The sequence below is a fragment of the Pogona vitticeps genome, chromosome 1, assembly GCF_051106095.1.
Source record: "Pogona vitticeps strain Pit_001003342236 chromosome 1, PviZW2.1, whole genome shotgun sequence".
Lineage (NCBI taxonomy): Eukaryota > Metazoa > Chordata > Lepidosauria > Squamata > Agamidae > Pogona > Pogona vitticeps.
Window position 1 is genome coordinate 320,229,262 of NC_135783.1, and position 19,653 is coordinate 320,248,914.

Here is a 19,653-nt window from a genome sequence, read left to right on the forward strand (position 1 = left end):
CAACATTATTTGACCATGAAATGCTGACTTTATCCATGAAGATGTGGTTCTTTTTTGCTATTGAATATCATTCAGGAAGAGAAGCAGAAACAGAAGCAGAAGCAAAAAATTACATTATTTCAGCCACTGAGTATGACTTTACTCAGTGAGTATGATAAACGCATTAGGAAAGCAGCTACCATGTTCTCTAGACTCACAAAGAGTGTATGGCTTAATAAGAAGCTGATGGCATAGACCAAAATCCAGGTCTATAGAGCCTGTGTCCTGAGCGCACACATGTACTGCAGCAAGTCCTGGACCCTTTGTGCACGGCAGGAGAGGAAGCTGAACACCTTCCATATGCGTTGTCTCCGACGCCTTTTTGGTATCACCTGGCAGGACAAAGTTCCAAATAGAGTAGTCCTAGAAGGAACTGGAACTTTTAGCATGTATACATTACTGAAACAGCACCATCTACGTTGGCTTGGGCATGTCATGAGAATAGCTGATGGTCTGATTCCAAAAGATTTCACGTATGGAGAATTAGTGCAGGGAAAGCGTCTCAGAGGAAGACCACAACTGCAATACAAGGACATCTGCAAGCGGGATCTGAAGGCCTTAGGAATGAGCCTCAACTGATGGGAAACCTTGACGTCTCAGCGTTCAACCTGGAGGCAGGCGGTGCATCATGGCCTCACCCAATTTGGAGAGACACTTGTACAGCAGGCCGAGGCAAAGAGGCAGTCCCGAAACCAGCAAAAGCAGGGAGCTGGATAGGGGACAGATTGTATTTGTCTTCAATGTGGAAGGGATTGTCACTCTCAAATTGGCCTTCTCAGCCACAGTAGACGCTGTTCCAAGGCCTCCATACAGAGCACGTTACCATAGTCTCTCGAGACTGAAGGATGCCTACTACCAGAATATGACTTCGATTTGTTTCTTTTCCTTTTTTTTAGATAATGTTTTTACAGGAAATATAAAGTTGTTCCTTTCAGACATCTGTACATATCGCTCGTCTTTTAAATATTACTGGGGATATTTCAGCAAGCTAATGCCTGTATATACATCTGACTACTTTATGCATGAATTTCTCTTGGGTTCATTCCTCTATTATACCAGATTAATTGCATACAATGTTTTTAAGTTTAAATATATTGATGTGTATATGTGTGTGTGTGGTTTCTATGCTATTTTCCCATCTCTGTATTATTTCATTGTGTGGTCAAACCTTCTGACCTGACTTGCTGCAGTCTTGTTTGCTGAGTAACTCTTTCTGGCTTCCTAGTATACACTGAGGGGATTCACAGTGGGGCAGCTTTCTTTGAAGCTGAACCTAGAGCTGAGGTCAGTATCAGTTCCTTGTCTCTGTATTTTGGCTAAAATGTAGAGCAGCCAGGATTACATCATAGCAAAGGAACAAAGCCTTTTGGATGTCTGGTGCACCCAAGTAAAACAGTCCTGACCTTTCTTCAGCCTCTGACAGTCATGCTGTTAGGAGTTGCTTTGTTGACTCTTCCCACTGGGCGAGAGAGCTGCTTGTCTGCACGCCATTATGGGAGACACAGATACAGTACTGAGCAAGAGACTCACATATATTATGTTTTGGTGATGAGGAGAAGAACTATAATTTTCATGCACTTCTTCTTTCCACAGTGGACTGTGGAAAATTAGTCCACCATGGAAAGAAAAAGTGCATGAAATTATAGTTCTTCTCATTACCATAATATTAACAGTTCTGTTGTTATAAAAGAGCTAGTTGATTACATGGACTGTCCAAACCAGTCATGAAGAACAAATACATTAAAACTGTTTTCTTTTCTTCCCTACTAGGCTCTGTTTGCCAACCTCCCAGCATCTAGCATCGGCAGTATGACTCTCTCATCTGGTCCTGGTGCCTGCAAAACATCAAGTGCCATTTCTAGCTGCCAGAAAGCACCCAGCATTCACAAAATAATGCCATCCCAGAGTGCTTCTTCACAGTTGGTTCCTAAGCCCCCTGCCAGCCACAGACAGGCGCTAATCAGGAAAGTGGCATCTCAGAGGATTTCCAAGTAAGTCTGTATTTATCAAACAGAAGTTGCTTGAACAGTGTAAATAGAGAAACATGAAATGTGGAGGAAGTGCAGGTGTCTCCAGTTTGTTATTAAGCCTCATGTGGACATTTCTGCTGCACAATGCAACTGTTAAAGAAGTACATTTAGAAAACATTGAAACATACCATATGCAGGAAATGTCATATTGGATCCAAGTGCTTCCTGTTTTATTGGTTGGGTATGCATTGCATATTGGGGTTTTTTAAACTCTCTGACAAATGTATTTTTTGCCTTACTCTCTAATGTACGCATTTTAGGAAATGAAAATTTTACCTCATCATGGCCATATCATTTTACCGTCTTTGCTGATACAATCTAGCCTTTGCTTTATAAAATATAATATATGTTACCTTATAAAATGTATGTTGCCTTATCAGATTATTGCTGGTGCTTAAAGAAGTATCTTAATGAAGTATTACTATAATAAGTAATAGGATTTTATCCACTGTATTTTTAAGGAATTTTGATATCTGAATTTTGTGATAATAATTCTTGTTTGTGGTCTCTGTGAATTAATTACACATACGGGTATTTCTGTGCCTGTGCGAAACTCATCGGAACATTCTAGAGCAGGGGTCTCCAAACTTTTCACATTGAGGGTCACATAATATATTTGTGATACTTTTGAGGGTCGAAGGAACACACGTGTGCATGTACAGACGTACTCCTGCCCACCCACACTCCCACCCACCCACCTGCATGCATGCATACACACACACATGCACTCCCACCCACATGTACATCTGCTTGCCCACCCATGCACTGACTGGCCAGATAAAAAGGCCAGGCGGGCCATATGTAGCCTGCTGGCCATACTTTGGAGATCCCTGTTCTAGAGCATAAAGAAAGAACAATTAGAGCACCCTCCCTCCTACTGCACATGTCTGCTTGGAACATTCCATTAGAACTAACCTTACTTGTTTTTACCTTTGTTATCATCGTCATCCGTCATTGTCTTCTTTCCCTTGCCTGTGAGTCACCCTGATAAATAAATAAATAAATAAATAAATAAATAAATAAATAAATAAATAAATAAATAAATAAATAAATAAATAAATAGTTTGTGTTCATTGTTGTTGTGGCCTTCTCATCTTGTATGACCCCAGCAGGCCCATTTTAAAAGTATGTTTCATGCACCAACAAAATACCCTTCACCAATGGACATTCTTAGTGCTTATACTGCTTTGGTGAGCAGCACCAGACAGAAGAGTTGTCAACATTGTTGCAAGTTTGGTTGCAATCTCCCCTCAAGTTTCCCTACTGGAAAAATTGCTATAGGCAGTAGGATCAGTATCACAGCAAGAGTGCTTGATTCAGGTGCTCATCCCTGTCTCCAAGCCCAAGAGCTAGCGTTTGTCCATAGACAGTTTCCGTGGTCATGTGGCCAGCACAACTAGACATGGAACACCGTTACCTTCCCACCATGGTGGTACCTATTTATCTACTTGCATTTACATGCTTTCGAACCGCTAGGTTGGCAGGAGCTGGTACAAGCGATGGGAGCTCACTCAATCACATGGATTTGATCTTACGACGGCTGGGTCTTCCGACCTTGCAGCACAGAGGCTTCTGCGGTTTAACCCGCAGCGCCACCACATCCCTATCTGTAACACACCCTCCAACAAATACTAGTCTACAGTCAAAATGCTTCTGAATTAAATGTAGTCAAACTTTTTAAAATTCTGGGTCACTGAGAATGAAAATGATGCTCAAAACTGTTGATTGGCTCTAGTTTTCAGGATATTATGTTGGACCAGTACTGTATATATGACCATTGACTTGGTAATGGCAGAAGATAAGTGAGAGATCTCAATTTCAAACAGAAATGACTAAAATGGATTTTGGGATCTATGAATAAATCTGTGACTAGGTTTAGACACTGCTTGCTTTTTAGGCAAAACAATGAATGATGCAATCTGAAGCTGGCATTGCATCATACATTATATGAATTGCATCATGTTATTCCTAGAAGTCAAGGATGATGCAATCATAACTTACTTCACTCTGCCGAACAAATTGGCCTAGGAATCATACAGGGCCGTGCTCTTATTTGTCAGTGTTTGACTTTCCAAAGGAAGACATTTGCTTTTGGCTAAAGTGAGCAGAGATTCCTCTTACTTGTGTGAACAGTGCAGATAACTTCTGCTATGTTTGTGGTTAAGTGACTTCTGCTTCACAAAAGCACAGTATAACCATTATGGTTAAGAAAGCCTATCACCTTTATTTTGGCTGCAAAATTGGAGATCAGGACAAGAGGTGGGCCACACATGTGCTGCAATATTTGTGCAACAAATCTTCACCAGTGGTAGAACAGGAAAAATAACTCAATGCTCTTTGCAATGCTAGTGATTTGGGGAGAGCGAACAGATCATACCAGCAATTGTTACTTCTTCATGGTGCCTCCAGTTGGGAAGGGTGTGTCAAAGAAGAAGAAAGTGGACTGTGTATTATCCAAACATTCCATCATCTATACACCTAGTACCCCAATGGAGAAGGACTGCCAATTCCTGAATTACCAGAATAATTTTCACTTGAATCAGAAGAGGATGGAACTTCCGGTTTTGAACCATCAGTGTCATAGGACTCACATTTTCTACCATCCTCCTCCTCTGAACCACATCTTATAATGTAAGGTGAACTGAATGACCTTTGTCAGGGGTTTGGAACTACCAAAGAGTAAGGCAGAGCTATTGGGCTCCAGACTATAGCAGTGGCATCTCCTGGCAGGTGATGTTAAGGATTCCATACTCCATGACTGTCAACAGGATGTTATCCCATTCTTCTTCATGGAATACGATCTTGTAGCCTGCAACAACATCGATAGTGTGATGGCAGGCCTCAAAATAATTCATGAGCCAGATGAGTGGAGCCTGTTCATTGATTCATCAAAGAGCCTTAAAGCTGTTTTGCTCCACGATGACAATATTTTGCCATCAATTCTAGTTGGTCATGCAGTTCATGTGAAGGAAACATATGACAACATGAAAATAACTGTTGAGGTGCATGAACTATGACCAACATCAGTGGCAGCTTTGTGGCAATGTTGCTCTCTTGCTTGGTCTGCAAACTGGATACACAATGTACTCCTGTTTTCTCTGCAAATGGAATAGTCTTTCAAGAGATTCCCACTACCTCAAGATAGATTGCCCACTCCGACAGTCGTTGGAGCCTGGGAGGAAAAGTGTTCAGTGTCAATCTCTTGTTGTATCAAGGAAGATTTAGTTGCCACCGTTATACATCAAGCTGGGTCTGATGAAGAACTTTGTCAAGGTCATGGACAAAACGCTAACAGCTTTCGTTTACCTATTTCAGTTACCTACTAACAGCTTTCAATTACCAATTAAGTGAAGATTAGATGAAGGAAGATGTCTTTGTTGGTCCTTAGATTTGTGAACTTCTTCGAGATGATGCATTTGGTCATGCATTGTGTGGCAAGGAAAAGATGTCCTGGAAAGCCTTCCAGCTAGTGGCAATAAATTTTCTTGGAAACAAGGTAGACAGCTACAGGTTGTTGTTGGAAAACCTCCTCAAGGCATACAAAAGCCTTAGTTGCAACATGTCACCTAAAAAACATTTTTTGCATTCTCATCTATATATTTTTCCCCAAACTGTGGAGCGGTGAGTGACAAGCATCGCAAGTGATTTCTAGTTTTTTCCCACCAGGCCTCTCTTGGCATTAGGTCCCTCAGCCGCTCGGCCTGACTGGAGCGGGTGATGCATGTAGAACTGGGTGAAAGAAGGCGCTCTGCCAGGGATCGAGGTCCTAAACCATTAAGGGCTTTATATGTAATAGTTAGCATCTTGAAATCAATGTGGAAGCGGATAGGTAGCCAGTGTAAGGCGGGCACCAGATAAGTTCTTGCCACCTGAACTCTGCTACCAGCAAAAATTGACATATACCCACCTCATGGTGATCCTTTAAAATACATAGAACCAGATTTTTTGTTTCACTTTGGCACAGTTGGTACCAATTTAAGCCTTGTGTTGTCTGGTCAGGAAAAAATACCAGTATCATCAGTGCTCATAAAATGAAACAAATCTTCCATCTGGATGAAGCCAATGTCTATGACAGTAGTGTCACACATCAAGTCTCGAAGAAACAGTCCTGCGGGGCCATTTTTCTAATTGGCTAGATGGTTAGGTAATTAACAGTTTTTAGATTGTTTTTAGATTTCTATTCTATTATTTTTTTAGCTGCCTTGAGTTGGGAGAAAGATGAGATATAAATGAAAACAAATAAACATATTTTAACCCCCCCCCCTTGAGTCCTGGAGGTGAGTGGACTGCCAGTGAAATTACTTTTAGGTTCATCCTTCACACATCTGAATAGGATTTAATATGTTAATTGGATCAAATTATTCCTGTGCTTTTATCTAATTCTCATTGTTGCAGGTGGGCTGCACATTAATTTAAGTGACAGATCATTTCTGCAAGTTCTTCTGCTGGGCAAAAAGATGTGTATTTGAAGATGCCGGCATGCTGTACTCACATATTGGCAGGGAAAATGTTTATCCTTATGAGATGGAATTGCAGCTCCTTGGACAGACTTTACTTAACTGCATTCTTGTGGTTTCTGCTCAGTGACAGGCAGGAGTGTGGGAAAACCGGAAAAAGCTCAGCATCAAAAATGTACAAAATGGGGAGGGGATGAAAAGATTCCTTTACAATTTCAAACACAGTCCCATTATCAAAGGTTGCAGGGAACTGTTGCAGAAATATGTTCAGTTTGAGACTAGCTTGAGGCTCTGAATATGTTCTTGTTATTTACAGTTGTGTGTAGTAAATTTGTCAAATACATGGAAATAGGACCTCCTGTTGACAGAAATCCTGTTACTTAGTGTGGTAAGTTGCAACTAGGTGGGCCTATTGAATCACAGGGGGATTTGGCAACTCAGGTTCTTTGTAAGTTCCATTGATTCAGTGGGCCTAGTTCTTGTTGTGACTTATTATGCTGAGCAAGAGGATTTTAGCTTCTGTTTCAGATTGACTGGGGGGTTTCCCATATTGACATTTCTCCCACCAGTTTGTACATGAGAAAGGCTGTCTTTCTCTTAGTGACTGGCTGTCTAAGAGGGATTTCTGTTGTGTTTCTGGTGTTTTTAGTACTGTTTTTATTGACTAGTTTTCATTATTATAAATGTTTAATTATTTTTTAGATATTCTAATAATTGGTTGTTCTTAGCTTTTAATATTGTTTAAATAAATATGTCCTCTTATATTAGGCTGCAGTTTTAACCAAATCATGGGGGATCAGAGATTTCTAGAAATGTAGCCATGTTAATTTGCAATCTGTATTTCTTAGGTGTTTCAAGTCAATGTTGCCAGGCCTTCTACAGTTATTTGCTAAAAACTATTTGTTCTCGGGGTTTTTTAGCCTACTATGAATTCAACTGATACAGTATTTCAATTACACATCATGCAAGAAAATGCTGGAAAGCGGCAGATGGTTGGCTACTTCATACCTTAATATTCTAATTCATAAAACAGGAAAAATAAATCCAAAAAATCTTTACTGTATTAGACAGGAGCAACGGAATAATTCCTTTCTTTTTGAAAAAAAATACAAATGTTATTTTGTTGAAATAGACTCACTTAACAAAAAGGTATTAGATTGTACACAGATTTTAACTTCAGGTTTTCACCTGCTTTGCAGTGTTTTCTTTCCCTGTAAGCCTCTCTGTATTGGATGGAAATACATGAGGCAACACACAATTCATAACGAACTGGTTAGTGAGGTCATAGATTTTCCCTGTTGATGTTTGGACTAGGTTGGCTTATGTGAATCACTTCATTTGTTTGAATTCTGTACAGTAGTTTGCACTCCTGGTAGATTTTGTTGAGTTCTAGTTTTGGTTAATTAAAATGCAGTTCTGTCCATTTTTATTCAGACATAGAACCATTGGGATTTACTGTCAGGTAAAGGTGCACAGGAATTCAGCCTTCATATGCTTTTTTATTTTATTCCAAGGCCATTATCTTTTAACCTGTTTTTCAGTTCTTTCACCTGTGATTATTTATCTACCTTAAAGAACTATTTGTTTTATTTTCAAAGCTTGTTAGAGAATGTATTTCTCTCACTAACCCATTTCATTTTTAGTCTCAAGCTAGACTACATTTGATTTTCTACAGTGGGAAAGAAGAGGTTTTTTAAATCACTGTAGACATAATGGATTTCCTAATTATGAATACTGTATTACTAATTCAAAACTATTTGAATAGCTTAAGAAACTGGTCTGGTTGGGACACATCCACACAGATAACTTTCCTAGTCAGAAGGGTAATGAGAACCAGACGACAGAAGCTAGACTCTTGCAGCATTTTTCGTTTGTTTTACTTCCTAATTTGCAAGTATTAAACACTTTTTAAAACATATGGATATTAGCTTCATAGATTTTAGCTTCACTTTTTAGGATGATATAAAATAGTTTTTGCATTTTCTCATTCTTACACTTTGCCATGCAATATTCAGCACAACCAAGGTAGAGATAGTACCTGTTTACCCATTAAGATTCTTAAAATAAAAATAATACTCCTGATACCTGTCACTTTGGCATGTCAGGTATTGAGAAGATTTGTATATTCTCTGCCTTTATTATATCTATCTACCCATTCATTAGTCCATCTTTCTAATTGCATATAATTAAGCCATGAAATATTCTTATTCTGAAGGATTTGTTTCATTTGATCTTTTGATCTCATTTTATACAATCAGTCTTTTAATCTAACCACTTTTTTTCTTTAAATAATTCTGCATAAACTTTCATATTGACAGGAAAATTCTCTATTTCAGTCACTAGTCCTAATGGAGAGTTAAATGGACATAAATTCTTTCTATATTTATACCAGATGTTTAACATTGTTTTTAAAAATGGGTTATTAATTTCACTTAAATCGTCATTCCTTATTACATTTGCCAGCATTTCAATAATCAAACAAAACAGAACTGGAGAAAGAGGACAAGCTTGTCGGGTGCCTTGGCCTAGAGCTATCTGCTCTGTCATCCCATCATTAACAATTACTGCAGAAGTATTCTCCAAATATAATTTGTCTATTATCCCTCTGAATTTCTTTCCAAAACCCCAACCCTTTAAAAAGAACTTTTAATGTAGGCCATTCTATGCAATCAAATGCCATAAAAATATCTAATGATAAAATGCCCACTTTTGATTTATCTTTTTCTATATTATATACGATATTTAAAACCCTCCTAGGTAAATTTTCCAATTGTTTCCCTTTAAAAACCCATTTTGATCCTCTTTAATACATTTTGTAATAAACTTGTTCATTCTATTTGCCAGGATTGCAGTAAATATCTTTGCATCTTTATTTAATAATGAAATGGGGTCTATACAAACTTAGGTCTGTCAAATCTTTATTGGGTTTTGGAATTAGAGTTATTAATGAATATTTCCAAGAGTCTGGTATTTTCTCTCCTTCCAATATCCCATTATAAAGTATTTTAACCTAGGGATCAGTATTGATTTAAAAGCTTTATAATAATTTGATCCAATTCCATCAAAGCCTGGAGTTTTACCAATTTTTAGTTTGTTAATATTCTCTATAATCTCTTCAACCTTTATCTCTTTTTCTAATTCTCTTTTATCATTCTCTAACAGTTAACATAATTTTCTGTATCTTCCTTCGATGTACTATTACCTTTATATAAATTTTGATAAAATTCTTGTAGTATCTTTAATTATTCTTTCATTAGGCTACAATTCTTTCCTGTTTTATCTTTGATCACTCCAATTATATTTTCTGATCTTTTAGTTTGAGCTATCCTAGCTAGAAGCTTTGTGTTTTTATTACTATATTCAAAAAAGTTCCTCTTCAAGTATATCAAATCCCTCTGGACCTTTTCTAACTCTAGAGTTAGAAAACTTAAATATAGGCATATAGGCATATAGAAAAAGGAATTAAGGGTGAAACTGAGAAAGATGAAAAGAGACAAAGGCCGGAAAAGAAGGGAAATGTAGTTCTCAGGACTCAAAGAAGAAGCAATGATCTACAGTCAAGTGGAGGATCAGCAACAATTGAAGTTTAGCTGCCTGTAGGACTTCTAGGAGTATGTGAAATCCTGAGCTATTAAATTAGGACAGGTTGAGAAGTAAAAATAGAAGAACACATCTGAGTCATCTGTGCAAAAATAATAATTTTAAAAATACAATGTGCTAAAAAAACATAAAAGGCAAGGCTAGGAGCTATTAGTAGAGGGAAGACAGTTTTCTTAATTGATAATGCAGGAGTAAACAGAAATGTGATACTGAAGTGTCATAGGAGTACACTACTTCAGATTTTAATTTTGTAAAGGAAATAGGAAAATCGTCTATGTTTAAGTTATATTTGGATAGTTGGACACGGATTCAATTAATGCAATTAATGGCACTTGTAGAACTGAGTTCAGTTTGCAGCTTTGTGTAAATCAGTTTTTTAAAAATGATTTTCAGGGAGATGACGATGATGAACTCTTTCAACACAACAAAAAAGAGTTTTGTGGCACCTTTAAGACAACAGATTTCTTTTAGCATTAACTTTCAAGGACTACAATCCACTTCCTCAGATGCTTTAGAGAAAGTATACAGCAATCCACAAAAAGACAGGCTGAAAGAGATTGGCTAGTCCTAAAGGTTCCAGCATAGTTTTTTTCTGAATTTCTGAAATACATTGCTTTTTTAAAAAACACCTATTACAATAAACATATAAAATTCTTATTAAATGTGCAAAATCATTACAAGACCTAAATACTGTAGCTTCCATCAGTTCATACTTTTATCATTAAAGTAATTTGACCCCTCCATTCTTTCTCAATCTAGAATGTGTTATAAATGTCAGTTTTTCCATTTCCACCACTGTCAGACTGCTTCAGGGCTGGAGTATTTTATTTCAAGGGTCTAGCACATTGAAATTTTTTCTGCCATCCATAAATCTATTAAACCATTATATTAAAATGCATATCAAATAAACTCTTCCTCATTCATAAAATCTTTATCAGAGTCATGACTGACCGTTAGTGTTATATATTCTAGGCATGTTTAAGAGATATTTGAAAGCCATTGCTTTCATAACTACATATTTTTCTGACACCAGTACCCTGTGCAGGCTACTCAGATAAGGGTAACAAGTTGCAAGGAATGAGTGCACATTTAAGTGGTCCCATCACAAGCAACCCGTTAGTCCCCAGCCTCTTTTGATTAAGGGGAAGTAATGCAGAGTTTCCCGTCAGTGAAGGTCTTGCCTTCATGGCCTGCTTTCAAGCGTGCTACAGGCATCTGCCTAGTACCTACCATAAGTCAGATGCTTGATTTTTTTATTTATTTAATATAAATAAAATTTATTAAATAAAATTTGCCTCTCTCCTTTAAAAGGACACAAAATGGCTTACATCATTAAAATACAGTATTAAAGTTAACAACAATGGGTATACAAATACTAAAGAGGATCAAACAGATACCATACTAAAAACCATAAGCTACACCAAACAGTTCAACACAGTAATTAGATGATTGGATAAACTCATGAGAATCATAAGTGTTTTGCATTATGATCCTTCTTTATCTGCAATGCCTTGCTTGTTCCTCTTATTTATGTTGGCTGCAACAACCTGCACTATTCTTTAAGATACACGAGTCTCTGTTGGGGGGGGCAGGGAGTTCTGGATTGGAATGTTCATTACAGAATTATTTTTTCCGTAATTAACATACCAAGGTGATTGGACTTTATAGCTTTGTGTCTGCTTGTTGAAAGTGGTGGTAGTTTAATGGACAGATTTGCTTATATAGGAACAGCTTACAGAACTGGCCTTATGATCAAGAAGATTGGAAAGGTGGGTATTCACCTTGTTCAATCATTTCAAAATTAAATTTAGCTATTATAGGTAATGGGGAGTACTCCACACCTGCTCCCCTGAAGCACCTTCTCTGTCCAAGGGGACTCTTTATTTTATTCAACAGCCTGAAAAATCTGTATCCTGTCTCCTTCAGAGAGCCCTCCCTCCATGGATAATGGAGGTTTTCCTTTTCGGACTTGTTACTCTCCATGTGTAGGAGACCATTCTGATGTTAGAAGCAGAGTGGCGGGGATGGAGAAAACAGAGTTATAATATTTCTTCATGGTCATTCATGGAGACCTGATCTCAGCATTTACAAAATAATAGATCTGTGATCCATCGTAGAACAAATACTCTGGGTTAGTAAAAACCTTTATTGAGCAACTTAAAAGTTGCAAATAAGGTGGTTTTTTACATTCTTATTCTTTAATTAGCCAGCATATTTTTACAATATGATGTCCAGTGCCTTTTCCTTTTCCAAATCCTACTTGAACAGGTGGTATTTTTCACTCCTTATAAAAAGTCTTTGTTGTAAACTGTTGAATATAGTTTTGCTTGTGTAGGAATTTAGCACAATAGGCCTATAGCTACTTTAGTCTTTGGCATCTCATTTCTCATTTCTTTGGGATTGTCGTGTATATTGAATGTTTCCAGTCTGTGGCCTTTCTCTCTCTCTCTCTCTCTCTCTCTCTCTCGGTATATTATTCTTAATATTTTAAAGGATTACGTTTCTATGGTTTGAAAGAGCTGTATTTGTATCCCATCTTTACTGGTGATTTATTTCTTCCACATGTTTTGCAAAAAGTTTTCACTTCAAGTCTTAAAATTGCAGATTCTTAAACAAAAGACTCTCTGAAAGAATCTGTTATTATTGCATGTTTTACTGTAAAAATAGTTCTCTATTATATTGGGGAAAATCCTGTTGTTTAAATATATGCTATCTTAACCTGAATTGACTGCCAGAAATATTTAATTTAAACTCATAGAAAACTTCCTATTCCTCACCTTTCAGATTCCAAGGCTCCGTAGGGCTCCCTTTTGCCCTAGGGAAGCCTTTGGAAGCCTCAGGACACAGGCAGGTGGGGAGTTTTTAATAGTAAAAAATCACCACCAGATTGTTGCTGCCAGGATCAGAACTGAAGGCTTTAGATAGAGGACTGGAAATCAGTGGTCCACATAGCCACTCCATTCAGGAACTGGGGAGCTAATTTGGCCTTAAAAACTTTGACCACAGCAAAGCCAAACTCCTCCTCTTTGGTCATAAGAAAATGTAGTATAATTTTGGAACTATCTGCAGCTCTAGTCCTTAAAAGCTTCCCATTTACCATCCAAATAGAAGATCTATTAAAATAAATACCCAAGTACTTATAAAAATCTATCTGTTCAATCAGGTGGTCATCTTTTTTTCCAGTTAAGTCTAGTTGTTGTTTTTAGAAGATATAATTGCTGTAGTTAATATTTACTAGCTAGTTATTTCTGTATTAATCCGCAAGGCCCACCAGTAATCACAGATATTGTTATAATAATGTTCTTTGTCGCCACATGCAAGTTGCTGAAAAGTTTTTATATTGCTGTCCCTTTTCACTTTTGTTTCTCATCTGAGGTTTGCAATTTTAAGAGCTTAATCTGTCTCCCATTAAGGCTTTTATTTTATTTTGGCTACAGGAATATTCTTTTTATCTTCTTTCCTGATTATATTTCAGGCTTCAGTTCACACTTTATCTAGTTCATGATGAAATTGAGTTTACTTGTGCAAATCTGTTCTTTATAAGGTATTTAAATTATTCAGGAAAATTGTTTAAATTATATTTTGGTGCTATGAGTGTTACAGTTGTTCTTCAGCTTCAAATTTTTCATATTAAGAGTTCATGGTCTGCACTATAGTCCATTAGTGATCTTGCTGTTGCAAAGACAATAGAGCTTCTACTACTTCTCTTTCCAATTGTACAGTGTATTTGATTTATATTCTGGCTGCCTGGTGATTTCCTTGTAGGCAATCACGTATTTGGTTATCTAAGCATACATTCGCGATGAACAAATAGTTGAAATCACAGAATCCTATGAGTCTAATTCATTTGTTCTAATTCCTAGGCTGAATGCTCCAATGATGCTTGGTTCTTCTTTATCTCTTGCTTTGATTCTCATCATATCCTGTTTTCATTGTGATCAGTTTTATCCTGGATAGTTGTATAAAGTTTTCAATTCCTTCTTCGTTAGCATTTGTAATTGGAGCATAGACTTGAATGATAGTTATGTTACAGGCTATCCCCTGAGTTTAATTGTTGGAGTTTTCATTATGACCTGTAACTGCTTGTGCTATATTTCAGTCTTTAAATCAGTAAAATGGTAGAATAAATTTATATCTAGGCCAGAAAGACAATTACAATCAAATTGGTAGTCATACCTAGCGGCCTTACACTGCTCTGCCTTTTCAGGATTTCTTTGAAATTGACTGAGCAAAGGTCCAAATAAAATGCAACATTTCTGCAACAGAATCAGTTCTTTGAGGTAGAGCATTTAAATGGCTTGTAATAAATAAGTTATGTCTCACAGATTATATGAAATACCTTTGCTTTAGAATTTGGAGAGTCAGTGCCAAAATAGAAAATGAAAGGGTATGTCAGCCTTCCTCAACTTTGGCCTGTCAAGAGCTACTGGACTACAGTCTCCATCATTCCCAGCCATTGTGATTATTGGCCAGTGGGAGTTGTAGTGTATCATATTCAAATGTTGCCAGAGCAGTGAAGGACAGGTTAGGTGTACAGAATAACCTGTCTTGCTTCATACATTTTTAACAGTATTGTTTTTTAAATGGAAAAGTGACATTGTCTGGAAAGACGGTTCTCTTTTGAATATTAGAATGGCTTAATTGTAGAGAAATCTTTTTTCCTTCTGAAACATTGGCTTTCCGTCTTCAGTACTGTCATCTGATTCAGTGTTTTGTCTGGCAGGGTGATCTCCACAGAAGGACATCTGAATGGATTCCAGAAAAGCCTTACCAGTGTTGCATCGTGTGAGCCACTCACAGACTCCACAGGTGAGAAAAGTGGGGCACTGCAGTCAACATTTTTTCATCTACACTTGTTGTTTGCTGTTTCCCTTTTGTTCTTGATTCACTTTTTTTGCAACTTGATCTGTGCTTGCTTGCTTGCTTGCTTGCTTTGAAATATTTTTTAAAACTCTTGACAAGATCACTTTGCAGACAAAGCCTCAGTGAAAATGCCAAAATATATAAGTATCAGGAAGCACTTTGTTGCTTCTTGACATCACCGTGGGATGCAGAACACAGAAGAAACCAGCACATTTGCTGCCATACTTTCAAAGCAAAATCTAGAAATTGTAGAAAGGCAAGTCTTTAAGGAAGGAAGACAGATCTATATTATGCTACAGAAAAAGTGTAGCCCTCATTTGCATTCTTAGGATCTCTTATGTAGCATCGGCCATGTTGGGCAATGTTTTGTTGTTGTTGTTGTTGTTGTTAACAACAACAACAACGAACTTGCCAAAATGTTCCAAAATTTTTAAAAACCACCTCCAAACCAACTGTCATGTTGTTGAATATGTCAGTCTCTCTTTGTTTGATAGACTAGGATACATACAAGACTTGATGTGGAGTTGGTGTTTAGTTGTTTGCTGCACACTGAGAGAGGTGAGCTTTGTTGCAAACCAGAAGGATCTGCCTCAGGCTAAGCCATTTTTTCCATTTTCCAGGTCTTTTGGAAGTTGCCCCCCAGATTATATTCACCAGAACCAAACCATTGTCCAGCCGAACCAGAGCCATTGACACAGTTGTAGGGCAAAGAAAGAAAAGGCCAGTGGAGGGAGGGCCAGCTTAAGGTAATAGCAGGCACCTTGGTGCTCCTCAGCCATTTCCTTCTATAACTCTGTAATTCTGCCAACTCTGAAGAACAACACATGAGAAGAGGGGGGAAGACAAATTCCCCATGGGGATAGAGGTTTATTTTTATATGAGAGAGAAAATATTACGTGCCAATTACCAGTATATTTTAAATTGAACAATTAAAAGAAAGAGTCAGTGTGCCCCACTACTCTGGATTTTTCCCAGTAAACTGATACATCCAGAATCTTTGGTCATAGGGATTATGACTGAATATGATTGTTTGCAAGATGCTGTTACATAACATAGGTTATGTAACAGCTCGCAGTTCTTAGTGCTATTGCTACTTTTTCAGCCATACCTCTGAAAGTTAGAATTCAGCAGTTGTGTCTCTATACCAACCTCCTATGAAATCTCTATTAGTTAAAAAAGAGCATCCAACTTGGAAAGCACAAGGCTTTTAATAACTTTCTTGGTGCTTTATAGACTTTTATTTTGGTAGAAAAATGTGCCCCCATTCCCATTTTCCTTTGGTGAATATATATTTTTCCATGCACTGACGATTCTCCTCCTGGGCAAAAGTAACCCCATTAATTCCATCCCTCCCTCTCCTTCTAGCTGTTGCTTGTTTTGACTGAGTGTGCAGGTTGGCTTGACTTTGAAGAATCACTTCAAATGACACCTCATGTGACCCTAGCCTTAGGTTTGGTTTGGCTGCATGAGTGTGAAATACCACATTGCACAAGGAAGCTACTTGATCTGAACACTTCTCATTAGTCCCAACACAGAAAAATCATGGTTGTGACAACTGGTTTGCAATGATCTTTGAAAGCATATGAAATTTTTAGCAGACTATTTGAAAAACCAATCTCGTCCCCCTCATTTGGATATAAATAATCAGTTCTCTATTACAGCCCACATCATTGTCAGTTGCTGCAGTTGATCTTCTGTTAGCCTCCCAGTTTTGAAGAGAGGATTAGAAGGAAATGTGATCTGGAGTATGGAAAGAGACTTGACAATATATTGAAGAGTCAACACCTGCTTTTATGTTTCCCTTTCACTAGGACAGAGTGTTTGGTTTCCGTCCAGCATTTTAAAGCCATCTCCAAAGGCTTCTTGTCTTCTCTAGTACTCTCCCTGTGAATTTAGTGCATCAGTGATAACTGAAGGTTATGGAAGGCTCGGGTTCATTTTTATTAATGTCTCATATGAAATAGTAAATGTGTACAGATGAGAGAATGGAAAGTTAATTTTGAAATATAATTAGATATATGTCATAATTTCCAGACCCTCGAGCAGTTTCTACTATTATAATTAGTTTTTAATGAATATTTTATTTTCTCTCTCTCAAAAGTAACTTCACTAGTTACATTTAGGTATTTGAAAATGATATCTGAATGCTGCAAGTTGCTGGCCTCTAGTGCATAACACATCTTGGCATCCTTTTAAAATCCATAGCATACCACAAAGTACAACTTAAGCTAGCCATGACTTGTCACTTTGCTCATTTGCCGTGTATTGAGTCCATACACCCATAACTATAAAGAAAAGTAACTTTAAATGTGCAATTACACTTACAAAGAGTGATGTTATCTATGGGTGTGATCAGGTGGGCTTCATCCACTGTGGGGACAATCTGGTTCACTCGCTTTTTCTCACAATCAGACAGTGTAATTGCTGAAGTGAGCCAGCCATCCCCAGAGCATCCCTGCCCACACCTTTCTGTGCTCCTGATTGGGACTTCTATTTTTTGTTTTGTTTTTATTTTGTCGGGGAGTAGGATTGCTCTGTTTTGGTTTATTTGGTTTGTGCATGTTATTACTGGGATCAAACCAAAGTGATTGATTTCCCAGCTGGTTTCAATATCCCATACCATTAGTGGATTAAACAGACATCCTGACCACTTAAATGGGGAAAATGAGAAATTAAATTGGGAAATTAAAAACTTCCTTCCAATGCTCCTCCAGAGAGCAGAGGCAAAAAGAAATATTTTAAAAACAAATTAGGGTAGAACTTTTGCGCTACACCACTTAGAGAAAATTTTTGAAAATTGAAACCTTCCTCCCAGCTTTGGAGGAGAAAGGAGGGGGTAAAGACAGTCCCCCTCCCCTGTGTTTGCTGGACCAGATAGGGTCACTTGTGGTGCATATGCCATTTGGATACAAGGATCAAACCAAATGGCATACCGGACCTCTACCTGGCCTTAAACAACTATATTTAGCCACTCCAGTAAGAGCCTATGTAGACAAGCTCTTTGTTAGTTATTAAGTCTAATGTAATTATATCTTGGCTGTTGAGCAAAAGAACTAATTCTAAATAACTACTGATTTTTTAACCAGTTACTTCCATGATTTGCAGTAGTAGCATGGCATTCCTTATACATTAATTACAGCATCCATGTACATATAAAGTAAATGAGGCAAAAACCAAAGAAAAATAAAAAGGCCAAAAACATTGTGGCACCTTAAAGACCAACAATTACATTTTAATTTGAGCTGTTGTGGATCAAATCCACTTCCCCAGACATAAAGAGTGAGGTTGCATGGCAAATTGTTATACATTTATAAACTGGCTAGAGCTTGGCAGTAACATGTTAAGAATAGATACCCTTACTTGCTACTTCTCTAGACAATAGATAATGTTAGTTTTCAATAAAATGATGAATCTGTTGAACCATTACCTTTTTTAGTGCAAAGTATCATTCAATTACATATTACTAATATTTAATTATAAGTTAGTCCAGGGCGGGGTGTGTGTTCACTTTTTATTGTTATTTTACTTACTGTGTAATCATTATTATATACCTTTGATTATTTAAAGTGGATAGGGTAAATATATACGTATTCTGCTCAATTTTTAATTTGAAAATAAGTGTTTCACTCCACTCACAGCAAAATGAAACCCTAACCAGAAACAAAAGTTAGAGACAGCCCATAATTAGAGCTGAAAGCATGTTAATGAGCAGAAAAGTAGTTCAGACAGCCCTTTCAGGTTTATGAAGGATACTTCAAAGAAATCCGGAGGACTGGTCACCAAACAAAGCAGGCTAATGTGCATACTTCTGGAGATAAGAACTCCTGCTGAGATACTCAGATGCTTGCATTAGTTAGGGATTTTCTTTTTGTAGACATGGATTACTTCTGATGGTTGATTGTGGCCCCTGGTGTATTCCGGGCATTTCAGAAAGTTGTGGTCACACACTTACAAGTTTATAGCCCTTTGTTTGTGAGTGTATGCGAGAAGGGTGTACATGTGTGTAATTAAATTGGAAAGAGGCTTCTCAAGGAACTGCTAGAGCAGTTCACTCTTGCAACTACTGTTTGGTTATTTCCTGACCATCTGGGTCTAAGGAAGGGAAGAGTGTGGAGAGGGAAGACTTAAGGAAGCTTGTTTGGTCTGTGCTAGTCTTCCACTTTCAGTCTCAGCAGCAGCACTGTAGAAGAATATAGATTCTGGAGGGAATATCTGAGAAAATAATCATGGAACATGTACTTTCACTTCCAGAGTTCTTTAATAAGCAAAGTTACCATGAGTTCTGAACAGTACAGTGGTGCCTCGCTTAGTGATGTTAATCCGTGCAGCAAAAATCGCTGCTAAGCGATTTCATCGCTAAGCGATATTTAAAAGCCCATAGAAACGCATTAAAACGGCATTAATGCGTTCCTATAGGCTTAAAAACTAACCTTAAGCGAAAATCCTCCATGGGGCGGCCATTTTCGGTGCCTCTAAAGTGAGGCAACACAGCGGGGCGGCCATTTTGTTTACCTGGCGGCCATTTTGGAACTGCCGATCAGCTGGCCGAAAATGGGGGCTTTGCGATGATCACTTCCCTGCGATCATCGCAAAGTGAATTTTCCCCATAGGGACCATTGCTAAGTGATCGCAAAAGCAATCGCAAAAACATCGTTGCAAAGCGA

The 19,653-nt window shown here is 37.7% G+C and overlaps 1 protein-coding gene across 14 annotated transcripts in view; it reads left to right on the top strand.

Annotated features, from left to right (window-relative positions):
• TTLL5 (tubulin tyrosine ligase like 5) overlaps positions 1-19,653 on the top strand; it is a 209,563-nt gene that overhangs the window by 185,165 nt on the left and 4,745 nt on the right. For 11 of the 14 annotated variants that reach the window (XM_020793842.3, XM_020793847.3, XM_072986451.2 and 8 more), the window contains 3 exons: positions 1,810-2,030; positions 14,850-14,935; positions 15,610-15,735. In XM_020793842.3, the coding sequence (XP_020649501.3) occupies positions 1,810-2,030; positions 14,850-14,935; positions 15,610-15,734 (432 nt within the window). In that variant the 3' untranslated portion in view covers position 15,735. The remainder of the gene's footprint in view (positions 1-1,809; positions 2,031-14,849; positions 14,936-15,609; positions 15,736-19,653) is intronic. The other 3 variants (XR_013544935.1, XM_020793848.3, XM_078392881.1) reach the window with 1 other exon arrangement.